The 18,700-nt window shown below is 35.7% G+C and overlaps 1 protein-coding gene across 2 annotated transcripts; it reads left to right on the top strand.

Moving 5' to 3' along the window:
• The first annotated feature begins 1,107 nt into the window (after nucleotides 1–1,107).
• Nucleotides 1,108–18,473, top strand: LOC126770339 (nipped-B protein). Of its 2 annotated transcripts, none has more exons than XM_050489710.1 (27): nucleotides 1,108–1,183; nucleotides 1,543–1,655; nucleotides 3,750–3,918; nucleotides 4,122–4,717; nucleotides 4,795–5,006; nucleotides 5,647–5,878; nucleotides 7,585–7,746; nucleotides 7,829–8,016; nucleotides 8,090–8,327; nucleotides 9,061–9,305; nucleotides 9,377–9,619; nucleotides 9,708–9,926; nucleotides 10,132–10,314; nucleotides 10,607–11,359; nucleotides 11,464–11,784; nucleotides 11,858–11,996; nucleotides 12,071–12,195; nucleotides 12,407–12,641; nucleotides 12,723–12,877; nucleotides 13,443–13,707; nucleotides 13,835–14,025; nucleotides 16,053–16,246; nucleotides 16,344–16,467; nucleotides 16,553–16,699; nucleotides 17,265–17,461; nucleotides 17,720–17,894; nucleotides 17,995–18,473. In XM_050489710.1, exons 2-27 carry the CDS (start codon nucleotides 1,589–1,591, stop codon nucleotides 18,133–18,135), a joined length of 5,916 nt encoding a protein of 1,971 aa, XP_050345667.1. In that variant the 5' UTR covers nucleotides 1,108–1,183; nucleotides 1,543–1,588; the 3' UTR covers nucleotides 18,136–18,473. The 2 variants fall into 2 exon arrangements, with proteins under 2 accessions (XP_050345667.1, XP_050345668.1); XM_050489711.1 differs by lacking the exon at nucleotides 1,108–1,183 and adding an exon at nucleotides 2,186–2,251 and having other exon boundaries at nucleotides 1,552–1,655.
• Nucleotides 18,474–18,700: the final 227 nt, after the last annotated feature.

Genomic DNA, 18,700 nt, shown 5'->3' with positions numbered 1-18,700 from the left:
GAAGGTTTGTTGACGAGCCGGTTGGCGTGGTTGGTAGAACACTTGCCTTTCACGCCGAAGGTTGTGGGTTCGATTCCCACCCAGGACAGACATTTGTGCGCATGAACATGTCTGTTTGTCCTGAGTCTGGGTGTAATTATCTATATAAGTATGTATTTACAAAAGAAAAGTAGTATATGTAGTATATCAGTTGTCTGGTTTCCATAGCACAAGCTTTGTACAAGCTTAATTTGGGATCAGATGGCCGTGTGTGAAAAATGTCCCAGGATATTATTGTTATTGTTATTGTTATTGGTGGCACACTGGTGATGTAAGCGATGGTTAACAATTCTTACGATGCCAGTGTCTATCGGCGTTGGTGACCAATTACCATCAGGTGGTCCATATGCTCGTCCGCCTTCCTAGTCTATAAAAAAAAAACAATTATACTCGAGTAACTCACAAACAGTTCACTTTGGACGGAAAAGCGAAAATCATCGTGATCGATGATTTTGATTGAAAATTACGCTGGATTACAATCCGTAGTTGGGATTATATATCACTCGGTTAAAAAAATTGTTTGTTTTTAAATATTTCTTTATATCTTATCAAATGAACACCAAATATTTTTCGGTATTCACATGTAGCATGAGACCCCTAATGTTTTGTTTATTTTGGCGTCATAAGTAGTATAGTTTCCTTAAACACAGGACGGCCTTTTTATATATACTGTCAGCTCAAGTCAGCTGCCACACTCGTCGCTTTGATTGATACGAACTAACACTCGAACCAAAAACGACCCAATTTGGAATATATAAGTCAATTTGTGCTCGAAAATAACATATCTGCTTCTTTTTAAAAGTTTATATATTCGTATACATTAAGCATATTTAACAACATTTAAAGAAAAATATTTTTATTGACCATGCGAATTGAGCCTTAAAAAAGGCGGTGCTAAAAATAAATTTTTACTTGTATTATCGTCACAATGTATTTTGGTTTTATATTTTTATATAAATACTTAACTTATTAGAATAATAAATCATTTCTTAAATAAATCAAATTTAATTATTTATGGTTGAAAAAAAAAAACAAAAGATAAAGTACAGTATATAGGCAACACTTGCTTACATTTCCTTGATTATCTAAATGTTAGGATTATGTTTGATTTGTCCTGGATATAAATAGTTAACATAATGTTACAGTGAGTATTTGAGAATATATTGTAAGCAAATTTTGTTTACAATAATCAAAACAACTTTTCGTTTAATTTATTGGGAGTGTCGAACAGATGCGCTGACCTTCGTTTTGATGCACAACGCACAACAAAGCATCAAATTGACGGCTGCCCTATTTTCACAACAATCTTTGGGATTTATTAATTAACTATTTTTGTGGAATGCCTTTTCTGTGATAAACTACCAACTAGCAAATGTGAAACTTAATTGTGCTCAGTGCCGCTTATGTGGAAATTGTAATGATAATGGAATCGGCGACTACGCAAACAACTTCTATTGGTGTATGTTACATTACCACAGCAAAGACTTTCTTTTTAACTTTTAGGACAGCATTAGTAAACCTGGAAAAATAAATTGAAATTGACATCAAGATGAATGAGAGGGATATTCCAAGTGTCCCTATTACAACATTAGCAGGAGTAGCTAGTTTGACTGACTGTGAGTATGTTGTACTACTTAAATAAAATATCTATGTTAATCGGTAGTTACATATTTCATTTTTATTCTTAAACTTACCTTTATGATAAATAATTATGTTTGTTTATGTGGGTCATTATTTATTGCAAACTAGTTAACTTTGATACTTTATATAAAATATACATAATCATTACATATTATTTAATATAAAAATAATGTTAGTCATTTACAGCTTTATATTTACTACTTTCTTAATGCAATCAACTTGAAATTATTCTATTATATATTAAAATTAATAATATCTATCCCATATATTTATGTAAATAAAGATCAGTAAATTATTCTAATTATCAAACTAATTAAAAACTAATTAATATATTAAATCATTCAAAAGAATTCATAAACTGATAAATAATGATATTACTTTTAAATTAAAAATTATCTTTGTCATACATTTCTTCATGATGTTTGAAAACAATTATGATAATCATGCTTTTCTTAATGTTATATTATGCTAGTGGTGTTGGTCTAAACATAAAATACAATTTCAGCATACAAATATATTAGTGAGGCATAAAAAGCATAATTACATATATGTAATTCCTGTTTCTATTCTAGTAAGTAACTTGCAAATAGTCTTTTATGATCTTTTATATATATATATATATCAAATAAAATTAAACCATTACTGGAATATAATGAATATTCATTAGATATTATGGATATTTTTTGGATTAGAAACATATATTAATATAAATAGCATTAACATGAAATCTGAAAGTTTTTGTTCGTTTTAGGGTTGTAATTCCAGAACAGTTAGTTTACTATGTCCTAATAATGAAATCAGTGTAGAAAAGTAAGCTCACTTGAACTTAAGCTTTTTCAATTTATATTCAATATTTCAATCGCTAAAAAAATCCTAATTTTTATATATGATATAAAATAACAAATTATTTTACTTTCACTAGGATTTATAACTGTCATAATGTATTTAGTATACTTATCTATATAACAATATTTTTATTATAATATAATATATGCATTGTCTTTAGTAAATTCAATTGAATCAATATGTGGAAATAGTTGTAATATATTTTCTTTAAAGACCTCTGCTGCAAATGACCATTAAATTATTTTGCGAGTAAATGTTCAAGTTAGCTTAGTATTTATCACTTGTGTCTATTAGTAACATCAAAAAATCAAAAGATTCGAGATTCCTTTAATGTATTGAATAATTATTGCTTCAGGGTTCAATATGTATAAAATTAATATAGATAAAATAATAAATCTTCTACTTCTGACATAAAAAGTTTGAATGCTCTTGGATAAATTCAAATAATTTATTCAAAAGTGGAGAATGGTATGACTAAATTTAAATAATAAACTATGACATAGTGAAACTCCTCTAAATATCGGACATGTATAGGGAAGTGATTTTAGTGAAATAAAGAATAAATATACATATAAGAAATGTACATATGTTTACATTATAGCTCTAATAATAAAGATATGGAAAGTCTATAAAAGCATTAGGTAAAGTATGTGTGTGGTTTTGTAATACAAAATGTAATACAAATAAGACCAATATGTTAATTTGTCCATATTAAAGTCATTAGAAACTGCACCTTTTCTACTGTGCTTTTTTCTGGAGAGAAATCAAATGAAACAAATGATGTTATAACTTATCCACTAACAATGGAGTATTTTCTATAAGCTAAAATATAATTATTAATTTAGTAAATGATAAAAATATGATTGCAAAATGGCCATAGCAGGAATAAGTTGATTATGAACAAGTGTCCACTAGAAGAAGTTTTACTGTAGACTACAACAAAAAAAAATCATTTTCTATATGTTAAGATTATATTAATCTTATTAATTTAGAAAAAGTCAATTAAAATAGTCAAATATATATAAAGGGATTTATGTTGTTTATTTCAATTTTAAACTAATTTATGAATAACAATATAATATTATTTCGAAATCTTGGAGATTTAAATAGGCTTATTTGGTTTATTTACTGGCAAAAATATATCCTACAATATATTTTATATTTTCCAATATAATAAAAACATTTATGTAGTCTTATTTTACTTTGGGAACTATTTGTTGCAGTGTTACCAGTGCTTCCATTACCAACACCCTTACCATCAACACTTAACAACAAGTCTCAGTTGTTTCATCCTCGTGTTGCTGAAGAAGCAGCCATATTGCTTGCAACTCGTGATGACAACCTTGTTTCTTTGTTATTGCAATCACTAATGCAAACATCAGTGCAACATATGTAAGAATATGATCAATTTTTTAAATAAAATACTAATTCACTTAAATTTTACTAAATTAAGCATAATTTAATATATTACAATTAACAAATATCTCTAGAATTAAGTATACATAATTATGAATAGATAGAACCTAAAATGAACACGAAATTAAAAATAAAAAGTGTTTGCGTTTGATCTTAAATTTTTTGTAAAAACTTTTCAGAGACTTAAAGGATGAAAGCATACCTAATGCAGTCAGTCCAGCTCCCCAACAAACTACGCCTGAATTGTTAAAGGCTATATTACATGTAAACCCCAATGTATTTGATCAACAACAAAGAAACCATTGGGGTAATAATCACCTTCACACATCAAAGTTTAATGGGATGTCACCATCTTCTACATATAATTACACATCACACAATACAGTCCATTCAAGTCCCTCATCACATGGTACATCCATACATTCAGCTTCCATTCCTAATCAACAACTCATAGCTCCTCCCTGCCAGTCTTCACCTCATGTGAATATTGGTTCACCTCCTTCTCAAGCTCGGCCAGGAAGCCAAGTTAATATTACTGCGCAAAATAATGTTTCTCCGCCTTGGAATACTTCAAATCAGTCCAACATATATACAAGTCCACTTTCGAATCCTTCAAACCCTCAAAATGGTGGATATTATAACAGTTTAGTCCAAGATAGTAGAAATTTTGGTACTAATATAGGCGAGGACAAAGATCCACTTTCCATATCACCTAGTAATATGACTGATCAACAAAAGCAACTAATGCAGTCTCAAGATAAGGCATATGAGCAAGGTATGTTATTTTAACAAAAATATTGAATTTAAAAGTGAAATATACCTTTTGAGATATAAATTACTTCAATTTTTCAGATGGTAATGTAGTAACTGGCCAATCTCCGGCCCAAGCTAGTGTGGCGCCATCTCCATTGCGTCACGAACCGCAAGTGCCTCAGCCATCTATGGGCGCTCCATATGCACCACCACCAATGCTACAAAATACTACACAGGAAAAACAAGATCCCAGTAGAAGTACAAACTATATGAATAGCAGATATCCTGTTGTAAAATTAGGTCGTCTTTCTGTAAGTATGAAATTGTTATACAATTTTTATTTTGTAATCTTAGTATATAAATTAATTGACATAGTATATTTACAATAGAATATTTTAAAGGTATGGTATAATTTATAATTATACTTGGACACATTAAGCAACTATGAAGTTTATTGAAGTTAAACAGTAGTATTCATTCATTTATGAAGTCTTTTATTTTTTATAGAATAATTATAAAAAATAAGTAAAATGAAATAAAGTGTAAAAAGACTCCTTGAAATATATCTATAAATGAAAAAATTATGGGAATATAAAATTGATCTGACAAAAATAATTTCCTTTCATGCAACAGTCCAGCATTTGAGGTTACTTGACCTAGACAATGAAGCTCGTATATGTTTAAAATCTATAACTTAATTGGTGTGCAAATATTCGGGAAATTTAAAAGTTAAATACGAAATTTTAGATCTATACTTTGATATCTTTAATTAAAAATACCTACTTTAATTAATAATAAATAGTGTATAGTAAAATATTTGCTACCTTATAAAAGTGTGAGAGAAATAAAACAAACGCATTATTGGTGTAATATAAATATTTTTGTTTCTTTAGCTTGAACTTGATATTTAAAATTATCTAATCAATCTTATATATAATTTATATTAAATAGGAGGGTATCTTAAAGAAACATGAAATGCCGAATGAGGAAAGAATGAGAAAAAACAGTACAGCAGAGTCAGATTCTGACGACAATCAACCGCTAAAAGCAAAATCGAGTAATTCAACACCAGCCGTAGATAAAGATAAAGAGGCAATAGATATAGCTAGAGAAAAGAATTGGGAAGCAGTGAAGAGGAAACATGAGGAAGCTAGCAAAAAAGAAGAAGCTGAAGCAGCAATTGGTGAGTTTAAAATATCATTTTTACATTTGTTTATCTATATATATTTTAAAAATGTAACTAATCGCTGTCTGTACATGGAAGATATGTGAGTAAAACTATTGCCTTTATCAACGCAAGATAACTCTAAACAATGATTGTTAGAATTTTTGTCTGTGCGTTTGTGCGCGCTGATCTTAGAAACGGCTTAACTGATTTTAGTGCGATTTTCACTTATGTATTATGGCAAATTTCGAACATTTATTTAATAAAAATGCTATAAAATAATTGTTTAGTTGAATTGGCTGAAACTTTAGCTAGCTATAAATGATAGTCTGTAAAATCATGATGATTGAAAGTTTATAGGAACAAAATATAGTTAAAAAATGGACAGTTTCAGAGATTAAGGTTCTTCCAATGTAAGTTAAGCTCAGATCTATATGATCAAAAGATATTAAATAGGGTTTAGCTTATGGTGGACACGCACACGGTTAAACGTTAGTAAAGCGCGCGTTTAGTAAAGTAGTTATTTGCAGCGAACGCACTTATGTCGGAGACGCATGGAGCTCCCTCTTTTTTTCTTTTTTTTAACGCTGGAAAAACGCATTATGCGTTCCCCACGGGAACAGTGGGGGTTATGTGAGGCTCGCCGATTTCCAAGGCGCCGGGTGCGACCCGAACATCGGAATACTGTCTAAAAAACCAGCGGTACCCTTTGCGTCTTAACGAGGAGCGCCACGGGAACGCTTGCGCATGCTACCGTGACGACGCACGGCGCTCCCCGTAACAGGGACCTGGTAAACCTCTGCCTGTATTCGTTTATAATATATTTTGTTAGGTTAGGGTTGTAGCTTATTAAAACAAACTGTACCTATAACGACTTCAAAGAAATATAACAATGTAATACACATTTATTTTGTTTTTCGATACTATATATTTAATTAGCTATTGCCCGCGGCTTCGCTCGTGCGTAAGTCGGTATAGGAAAAATGGTATAGGTTATATGGAAGTCTGTGATTTTAAAGTGTGGCAGCAGACTTTATAGCATGAAATGTCATTCTGATTAGAAAAATCTTCTTCCGATATACGATGCTGTACATGACCAAATGTACTAATAATTTTTTTTATTTCAAAATATTCAAATCAAACAATAAATTTATTATTCACCAATTATTATTCACCAATGTGCCACCAACCTTGGGAACTAAGATGTTATTTCCCTTGTGCCTGTAATTACACTGGCTCACTCACCTTTCAAATCGGAACACAACAATACCAAGTACTGCTGTTTTACGGTAGAATATCTGATGAGTGGGTGGTACCTACCCAGACGAGCTTGCACCAAGTCCTACCACCAGTATACGAGGGTGAAACCGCGGGCATAACTAGTAACGCTAATATTAGTAAGTGGTCGTATATTGCAATACAAAGAAAGTTAATAATACATACAATAGAATAAGAACTGCAAATTGATGAAACCTATCGCAGAGAGAGGTGGCTGCGTAATGTTCATGGCGACCGTTTATATATATTTACTTCACCCTTCCTCAACAAAATCATGATTTAGATATACAAGCGTAAAACAGACGTAGTTACTTTCGCATTTATAATATTGTGAAATGAGTTTCTTGCCCGTACTTTAATTGTGTATTAAATATATATATTCTTTGCTGCAATAATAATCTTATATATTTTCCTACTAAAAATAACAATTTTTTTTTTTTTTTTAGTTCGACCAAAGTTACGAAAAGTCGAAAGACGGTTGGTTCCCGTACTGGAAATGTTGTCTGTCGACGAACTTATGGAAACAAATACGTATCAACGTTTCAACAAATTAATTGAATCCGTTTTTGAGACTATTGATGATGATATAATAGTAACTGATGAAATGGGTAAGTTTATTTATATAAATAAAGATAATAATAATCATTAACGTCGTTACTATTTTTTAATTGTGCATAACATTTGTCGTAGAGGGTACAGATATTCCTGAAGATATGTTGCTGCCTCGGTATCAACTACAGGAGTTATGTGCTGAAGCGGCAAAACTAAAAAATCTCGGTGCTATGGAAGCCATTCCAGCTGATAGATTAGTCCGGCTGCTGAACATATTGGAAAAAAACATAAGAGCTGCAGAAAAAATGTCTCTTATAGGGGATCCCGTATGTGTCACTTTTTGAAGTTGTGAAACATATACCTGTAGATATTATTTTTAATCTTAATTATTTTTTGCAGGAGGATAGTGAAGAAATGCGACAAATATGGATAGAGTCTGCATTGGACAGAGTCATGTGTGCATCTGATTCGAGTCTCACGGCCTTGTACATAATGACTTCTCCGAGTATGCCTAAACGCATATTCTTAGAAGATGTAATAGATAGAATCATTATGTTTATAAAGTTTCAACTGAATAACACTATTTACTGTGTATATGATCCGGTTTACAGTATTCAAAGTACTTCAAAAAAGAAAGGTAAAGTATATCGACTTTCATACCTTACCATTTCATACCGTTAAATGTATTTTATTAGTTAGTGTAGTTAAGTTAATTAGATGATTGCACATATATACTTGCTATGCCTGTTGATGTAATATTGCATGCTTAGAAAAAATCGCACCCTGTGTTATTAATTTTTCAGTGCGTGATTAAAGCCCTCCTAGCCTTTTCGAGGAGGCTTGGAGCCTATTCCAGACTTAATTATAATATATTCCTGCTGGGCTCCGTCTGCGATTAAGTAGGCTGAATCATTTGATTGATTTAACTGTTTATATATCACTATCAAAATTTACGTGTATTTAAATGAATTGATGGCGGAAAGTTAACGAACCGCTATGAAAACATATATTTAGTTAAAAGCGTAGAAAGTTAAACTTAAACATGCAGATCATGCAAGGGAGAGTAAATTCAGTGCAAAGCTATTTGTATTCTAATTACGTCGAACGTCGACATGCGAATGTGTAAGCTTAGTTACATTAATTTTCTGAAGAGTAAATGGACTAATTGGTGGTAATCGATCACCTTTGTTTACGGACATCGCCCTTGTTAGAAGTATAAAACGTCATAGTTTAGGTCTATAATAACATTGGTGAGTGTTACAAAGTTCATCGGTGAGCGCCGCCACTTGGCGGTAAGTTATCTGATGTTTGTAGATTGCATCGTAATATATAGTAACGAGCCTAGAGTAACTCCGGATGTGTGCGCGCAGTGGACGGGCGCAAGCGGCGCGGCGGCGGCGCGGGCGGCGCCAGCAAGCGCGGCGGGAACTCCACGCGCGCCGTGCGCGAGCTGTACACGCACGCGCACGAGTGCGTCACGCTGCTCGCCGAGCTGTTCGCCGCGCACCACCTCACCGACACCACGGTGCTGCACGCCTCCACGGTCGGCGTGTCGCCCTTCTTCGTCGAGAACATCAGCGAGCTGCAGCTGTCCGCGCTAAAGCTCGTCACGACGGTGAGGACAATCATTTCGAATAGAATTGGGTATTATTGAGCAGATAACTAAATTTTCTACATTTTCAATAGATATTTACCAAATACGAGCAACACAGGCGGCTGTTGCTGGAGGATATTTTGGCATCCATAGCTCGAATACCGAGTTCGAAACACAACCTCCGCTCGTTTCAATTGAGTTCTAATCAACACATCCAAATGTTGACGGCGCTCGTCCTGCAACTCGTACAAAGTGTCGTCACTTTGCCCGAAACGCTCTGTAAATCGAATGACAAAGAAAAAGATAAGGAGCACTCCGAATCTGATAATAAGAAGGTACACTTTTACATACATATATAAAAATATTGAAATAACTCTTCATTGGCCTCAAAAATAGACTAATTTTCTTTCCATTTTATTTCAGCATGTAGATAAAGATCTCATGATTATATCAAAATATGAAGCTGCCATTAGTGTGGGTGGTACGTTTCTCACATCATTCCTGAATAAATGTCGGAGTAGATCGGAAGAAGTCGACTTTCGACCCTTGTTCGAAAACTTCGTCCATGATCTTTTAACAACAGTCAACAAACCGGAATGGCCGGCAACGGAGCTGTTGTTAAGTCTACTCGGAACAATGCTCGTAAGTGAATATTCGTTTACTTCGTCCATTCAAATTGCATTAAAATGAAAAAAATAAATAATTAAATACTTGATAATATTCTCAACTGAGATTTATAACTCAAGTACTATAATAAACACAACTGTAAATGTATCTCTTATAACTTTTTCTTAAAAAATAACATGTATACTGTGAGCATCTAATTTAAAATATGTATTCAATTCAGGTAAAATACATGTCAGACAAATCGATGGAGATGCCGGTGCGCGTGGCGTCGCTGGAGTACCTGGGGCTCGTGGCGTCGCGACTGCGGCGGGACAGCGTCACGTCCCGCGCCAAGCTCGCCACCATGGACGCCGTCGTGCGGGACATCCGTGCCGAGGAGGAGAAGGACGGCTGCCAGCAACATGTATGTGACTCATGTCACTTTGTGAACAGTTGTAAAATGCCTGTAACAGAACGCCATTCTTGAGACGCACCGCTTCGGGAATCCGTACCGCTAATGAGGGGGACAGATCAAAAATATATTACTTTTAATTCTTTTAGCTCTCTAAAGATAAGAGTAGATGTTGTCTGAATTTAAAACTAATTAGCTATTTACAAAAAATGTTAATTTCAAAATTATAAAATAAAAACTAGATGGTTACTTGTACTTAGCCACATATGACTTGCATTAATAATGTTTTTACACAATCTTTCAGTCTCTTACATCGGGATTAGACGAAGACGAGGAAAGAACAGAATTCCTACAAAGGGTATTGCTTGATTACTTGGCCATTAACGGCCAAAAAGATCAAGCATGGAACTGCGCGAGGCATTTCTATATCACACAGTGGTACAGAGACATGGTGGTTCAGCCGAAAAATTCCTCACCTACTAAAAGACCGAAACATAAATCGAAGAAAAAACATAAAGAGGAGAGCAGCGAAGAAGAATCTGACCCAGACGATGATAGTGACGGCGGAATTAAAGAACCGAAGTTAGATAAAAAACACGTTTCGAGTGCTATTATGTCGGCAGAAAAATTCAAGACCATCGAGCGACGGAAGAATTTCTTTCTTGAAAAAATTAGACCATTCCGTTATCAAGGTGGAACTCAAGTTCAAGTAATGCAGTCATATATAGACTATAGTGGAGCAGAGTTGATCTCTCAATACTTAGCGTCAAAGAGGTCGTTTTCTCAGAGCTTCGATAGGTACCTTAGGAAGATTCTAGTTATTTTGTGTGAGAATACTATTGCTATACGTACAAAAGCGATGAAATGTTTGACGATGATCGTCGAGGCCGATCCCGCGGTGCTGGCGAGGCCGGATATGAAGATAGGGGTGAACCGATCGTTCCTCGATCAATCCACGGCCGTACGAGAAGCAGCCGTCGATCTTGTCGGCAAGTTCGTGCTCAGCCGGCCTGACCTGATCGACAAGTATTACGAAATGCTCTCGAATAGAATATTAGTAAGTCGTTTTATTTGTTTTCTTTAGTTTATTAGGCACGTAATTCGATTAGTCACGTGAGTCGATATTCTGCTTTTTTTCTATATATTGGCGTTTCTTTTTAGGACACGGGTGTCTCAGTGCGTAAACGAGTGATAAAAATCTTGAAAGACATTTGTATTGAGTGTCCGGAGTTTCCGAAAATTCCCGAAATCTGTGTGAAAATGATCAGAAGGGTAAACGACGAAGAAGGAATAAGAAAGCTGGTAATGGAAGTTTTTCAAAATATGTGGTTCAGCCCTTGTCCCAACTCTGCGAGGCACGGCGCGCTCGACATCACGGCGGCCACGGCCGACCCGCTCACCAGGAAGGTGCTCAACATCACCGACGTCGTCGTGTCCTCGCGCGACATGGGCCTCGAATGGTTTCAGCAACTACTCATGAGCGTAAGTTATTTAAATCAAGATGAAACCTACTGCCGTGTAATACAACTTGAAACCTATATTTTTGTTATTCTAGTTGTTCAAACCGAAAGAAGATAAAGATGACTCGACGAAAATTATTTACCAACCACCCAAATCTCTATTGGTTGCCTGCCAGCAAATTGTTGACTGCCTTATCGAACACTTACTACAGTTGGAAGAAACCAATACAGATGGTAAAAGTCTACTATTAATATTTACTAACCCACTCGTATTGTAAGATAAAGATTGTAATAATTATTATTTATAGGTATGGGTTCATCACAGCGCATTTTGGCTTGTCTCTCGACGCTGCATTTATTTGCAAAAATAAGACCACAATTACTCGTGAATCATGCGTTAACTCTACAGCCTTATCTCAGTCTAAAATGTCAGGTAATACTAAAAGAATATAATAAAAATACCACAAATCTTTATGAAGCACATATATTTTGTGATAGAAATACAATAAAACTTTGTTCGGTTATGCTAAATAAGAAAATAATTTCAAACATTTCAATGTAAAAATAGCTTATATATAAACATTTTTATAATAATATTATGCACAATCGTGATAATGTAACACATATCGTCCGACGTATTTTAGAATCAATACGAGCAGCAAATAATGTCGACGGTGGCGTCGACCCTGGAGCTAGTAGTGCCGCTCATGGAGCACCCGAGTGAGGTGTTCCTGGCGCAGCTGGAGGAGGACGCGGTTAAGCTAATCCTGCAACACGGACAGTTAGTCATTGCGTCCTGCATCGCCTGTCTAGCGGCCATTGTCAATAACCTCACGCGCAACTACAAGCTTATCAGGGACGTCTTTAACAAATATCATGGTAAGTGAACTAATTAGAAACAACTCAAATTATTCTTATTAGTGAATTACATTGAACTAATTGACTTGTGAATTTCTCCAGGTGTGCTGCTACAGTGGAAACACAGTTGGCAGCGCAACCCGGACATGACTCGAACGCTGCACACGAGGCCGCACTTTCGTCGAGCACTGTTTATCGTTGGACTACTTTTAAGATACTTCGACTTCACCGACAGTAAAGTTATAGAAGGCTTAACGGTCAGTATATTAGAAATAGACAAAAACAAAAGCTGAAATAATTAATTAATAGATATAGCCTATTCTAGAAGAAGTAGATATAAACAAACCATAGATAGACATAGTCCATGCGATTAGCTTTGCTATGTTTTGCACTTTAAACATACTATTCCACTTAACTTTTATTATTTACTCCTCACTTTATACAATTTTTTTGTTCGTATAAACGGCAGAGGAGGCCTGGTGTCTTGTAGAACAGTTATCTATTGAAAGCACCTGTCTTCACATATTATTTAGTTGATATTTAAATGTTATATGTCCATTTGTAAACTTTTTGTGACGAAATAAATAAAATATTATTATTGTTATTAACTACTTATATCCACTTTAATTTTACTTGCAAAAGTCCTATAACAACTGGTCGACATTCAAAACTGCAATTTTTTTTCGAAAATCCCTAGTGAATATAACGATAGATTTTTCAAACTACCAATGATATCGCGTCAATTCAATCAAGTCAAAGTTGTTTATTTGTCTTAACTTTTATTGGTTTACCGGTTTATTATTAGCTATTTTGACATTGCAGAGTGACATTAAGGAGCAAGTATTTGCGACGCTTATGTATTTCGTGGGCTTAGAAGATGAAGACTTTGTATCGCATACCCTCAAAGCACTTGGTTCTGTTTGCGTGCGGCACTACGAGTTCATGCTGCGACCAGAGCTGAAAGAGTTCTACCATCAACTTCTGACCTCCGAACTAGCGCCTATAGAAATGAAAGCTGATGTTCTTAGAAATATTGAAATGTACTTACAAGAAGAGGAACAGAGGATGATTAGACAAGATAAGGAATGTACGTATGTACCTGTATGTTGCTGTTTACTTTTTGTAAAGTAAACAGTAATATAAAAATATTTAAGATCATTTAAATCATCTTCCGAAAGTTTCATGAATTAATTCATAAAAATATATAATCTCAGGGTCGAAGCGATCGAAGCACGAAAATTTAAAGGAGATGGGAGATGTGTCGTCCGGCATGGCGTCTACCGTCATCCAGTTGTACCTCAAGGAGATCCTAGGCTCCTTCCTGCACGGGAGTACCGTGGTGCGCTCCAGCGCCATGAAGGTTGTGCAACTGGTTCTGGCACAGGGACTCGTACATCCCGTGCAGGTCAGTGTTTCATGATTTTATAAGTTCATGTTATATTAATTTATTAATCTAAATATAGTGGATATTACGAGGCATGCCTTTTAAGTTTTGTCGTTTGAAGAAAAAACACAACTAGAACCTCATTAGAACCTTATAGTAGTTTTTATTGTTTTTCAAAGTTTTCACCACATAGCTTAATACACTTTTCCATTCGCTCAAACCAGTTATTATAACATTTATTTCACTCTAAAGTGGGGGTGTTCAAAATGGCTGACTTGAAAGCGTCGACTGCTTCTTCACCGGACTGGAACCTTTGACCACGAAGACTTTTCTTAATTTTAGGAAATGTAAAGAAATCGTTAGGGCTTAGGTCAGGACTGTATGTATTGTATTGACACTTTATTGCACCCAAACTTAAAACTAAAAATTACAATTTTTAAACAAACAAAACAAAGGTGAGGTGCAACAGGCGGCCTTATCGCTAAGCAGCGATCTCTTCCAGGCAACCTTTGAGCAGAGGATCATAATATTTATAAATGGGAAGGGTACAAGCCAGTTTACCTATATACTACATACACTACTACATACATAATACATACATACATATATATACTACACTACTATTATATATAATATAAATATACATATATATATATATATATATACTATAATAAATACATACATAAATAAATACATAATATATATATAATAAAAATAGGAGATATAACAAAACAAAAAATTAACAACGACAACGACTGCTTAGTATTAATAATGCGACAAGTAAAAGTCCTTAACCATACTTTTAAAAACGGCCAATGACTGTGCGCGCCTTGTAGCTAAGGATAATGAGTTCCAAAGTCAAGTCAAATGTATGGAGGATGGACAAGAATTTCTACTTTTTCCTGCTTGAAATACTCAATCGTTTGACGAGCGCTATGTGAGCTTGCGTTGTCGTGGTGCAGGATGATGCGTCGCTTTGAGTTAGATTTTCGAAGTTCGGCGATGACTTGTAGTAAACAAACTGTGGTATACCACTCTGCGTTAACCGTTCTACGATCTTCAAGTGCAATAGTCGCAACATGGCCGGTTTTTCCAACGAACATGGCCACCATCTTCTTTGAAGTGCTTCGAGAACGAACAACTTTAGTCGGCTTTGGCTCGTCTTGAAAGACCCAGATTGTAGATTGTTGTTTGGAATCAAGATCGTAGGCATAGATCCAAGATTCGCCACCACTGATGATGTCGTAGACGTGATTTGACTCTCCTCGGTTGAACCTTTGCAGAGTTTTCTTACACCATCTGACGCGGGCCGCCTTGTAATCGTTGGAAAGCAGATGCGGTATCCAACGGCAAACTAGCTTTCTCACACCAAGTGCTTCATGCAAGATCTTCTGAAAGGTTGTCCCTGAGATGCCTAATAGAGCCTCTATCGCTCGATACGACACATGACGATCTTCGAGAATTAGTTGTCTCACAACAATGATGCTATCTTCAGTGAAGGCGGATTTTGGGCGTCCTTCGCAATATTTGTCACTAACACTAGTATGTCCACGCTCGACAGTCCGCAGACACGGGGCTTCATCACTGACACAAATGTTAACTCTTTAAAACACTGAAGCCGTGTCAGGCCTCTTCTAAAGTTGTAGAAAATTATTGCACGAACATTTTCCTTAGAAAGATTCATTTTCGTAAGTAACCTAACAGATTCCAATCGACGCTGTGACTAAACAATAGCATTAATTCGAATACTTTCAACTGTTTTGAGATTCAAAATTTAAACACATCCGAATATAGAACAGTTACAAATTCAAACTTGCCGGAAAATATGGAAGCCACAGAACTTAAAAGGCATGCCTTGTATTTACTATTAACTTGAATATGCTACATAGCCTGATTGACAGCATTTTCATCCCTTATTTAGTTTACTGTGGTATTATTAAATTGGTATTACTCTCTATCTATATCTATAAGATATATTTGGATTACTGATCTTAATTTAGAGATAAGGTTTATTATTTGATTGTACTTATATTTTGTTGTTTTTCCAGATTGTTCCATATTTGATATGTATGAGCACAGACACAGAGGTAACGGTGTCACATACGGCCGACAAAAATCTTCAGGAAATCGATAAGAAATATCCGGGTTTCATACATATGAAGGCACAATTAGGCATAAAATTGTCGTACCAGTTACAAAAAATTTTACAAAATAGCAAAAAAGGAGTAATTAGAGGGTTTAGGTAAGGTTTATTTTTTGACTTTTGTAAAGACTAACTATATTACATTTGATTTGTATGAATTTTAAATTGACATATACATAATATAATAATATTTCAGGAAAAAAGAACAAGACGACTTACCAACAGCTCTTAACGGTTTTTTATATTCGCTGTTGCGTAATACGCGGCCACAACGGCGAGCCTTAATATTGTCGCTATTGAAACAATTCGATGATGTTTCTGTAAGTAATCTCCTTCAATTAATCTCGCTTAGGTACTTTTATTTTTGACATTGTAAATAATATACATTTTTCTTTTAATTAACAGACTGCGCCGCTGGATCAAATGTTGTACCTGGCTGATAATTTAAGCTACTTTCCATATCAAGTTCAAGACGAACCACTTTTTATAATACACCATATTGATATTATTATTTCTACCTCGGGATCAAATTTACTACAGCTTTTTCGTGAGGTAAGTTTATAGCAATTTAAATGAGACTTCGATATTCATCAGTTTTTATAAATTGAGCAACATATACACTATTTATTTACTTCTTTCTACCTAGTATAACTTGTAAAGGAATTATATTGTGGACGTGCTTAATTGATAAATGAAAACGTTGAAATATTGTCGGTGCAATGAACCGTACACCATGCATTGTATAGCTATATTCCGAGTTAAAGAGATCCACCGTTTAAGGTAAGTGTAATTACAAACACAAGTGACCTAAAGATATAAATTTAAATGCTTATGGCGGCGGCAACGGAGCATTACCGGTGCGAGGATTGCTTAACATTTTTTACAGTGCTAATGGGAGGTGGAAACCGCTTACCATAAGGTGGCCTATTTACCCGTCATGTTTTCTTTATTATATGAAAAATATAATGTAATAGGTAGTTATTATTTAATGATTTCCTCCATAATTTAGTTAATTGTTAGACATATATAAATTAGGGAAAGTATTTATTATAAGTGCACGAACGCCACTCGAAATACGCACTTTTGCGGTACTGATCAGTTTCGATTTCGTCAACAGGGCCTCGAAAAGACAGGCAGCGAGGAGAAGGAGTCGATGGAAGAAGAGGAAGACGAGGAGGAGGAGGTGGAGGCGCTGGTGGCGCGTCTGCCGCTCGCCACGCGCCCGCTTCGCGACGCCATGCGCCAGGCGCGCGGCTGTCTGCTACTGCTCGTGCTCAAGCAGCACCTCAAGCAGCTCTACGGGTTCACGGACGCGTTAGTACATTTCTTTACGTAACACTCTCGTCGAATTACAATATATTTCCGATAACTTTGACTGCTTCGTTAGGAAATCGCGGCTCAATAGTTTAGCTTTTATATAGATAGTATACTATTCATCTAATAGTATCTACAATGCGTCTGCGTAGCAATAATTGGTTTTATTACTATATTTAGCGGTATTATATAATATCAATATGGTATATATGTTTCCTATTTCTAATTTCATGACGAAATTGACATTTATACAAACAGGAAAATCAACCAGTATTCTCCGTCGGAAAGTGTAAAAGTTTACGAGAAGGCTGTTTCCCGGCGGCTCGCGCCTCAGTTCGAGCCCAAGGCCACGATCGCACAGTTGCAAGACACGAACGACGAAAAGGAACTCGACGAACGAGGTCGAAGAAGGCTCGTCGACGACTATCTCGAGGTAAACAAGCTCGTTCACAAATTACAAAATGACACCTCAGATACCTCGATTAGATACAAACAACCGACAGATTCATAAAATATCTCATTTTGCCTTATAGTTCAAGCAGCTGATGCTGAAGTTCGACCCCGAGGAGGAGGAGGACGAGGAGGCCGCGGCCGGCGCCGCGCCCGCGCCCGCGGCCGGCGGCGGCGCGGCGGGCGGCGCGGGCGGCGCGGGCGGCGGCGCGGGCGCGACCTAGCCGCGGGCCCAGCCGCGCGCTCCCGCGATGGACGATATTGTGTCAGTGTGACGTGCTGTGACGCTCCGGGCACGATCGCTTCGCTACACACGTACGCGCCCGAATCCTCCGCTCGGCTCTTTTCGATTCGAAGACGGTCGATTATATTATCTACGTTGGTTTAATTTATTACGCGGCCGAGCCGCGGGTGACGCCGCGAGCGCGCTCGCCCGCGGCGGCCGTGGGTCTTGAATTCTTTATATAAGTTATATTTGAGAAACTCGATTTTGTTTTATATTAAAAAGTCTTGTGTGTAGATAATTTTTATGAAGAATATAAAGTATATGTACCAACACTGACTTGAATCTTTCAAAAGTATTTTTTTTTAACGTTAATCTCAAATTATCGAGCGCACGGTATAGATGAAGCGAGCTAAGTGAATAGGTCAATTTTCTTGTTGTGTAAAGTCTGTCACGATTGCGAAAAGTAAAATGCATAATTTTTATACGTATCGGCGTCTATGTAATATAGAATAAAAGGTATATGTTGATTCGAAGGGTACTGCAATAAACTGCATTTCAAATAA

Source organism: Nymphalis io, chromosome 8 (assembly GCF_905147045.1).
Source record: "Nymphalis io chromosome 8, ilAglIoxx1.1, whole genome shotgun sequence".
Lineage (NCBI taxonomy): Eukaryota > Metazoa > Arthropoda > Insecta > Lepidoptera > Nymphalidae > Nymphalis > Nymphalis io.
The sequence above is the reverse complement of the archived record's forward strand: the minus strand, read 5'-3'. Positions and strand labels throughout refer to the sequence as shown.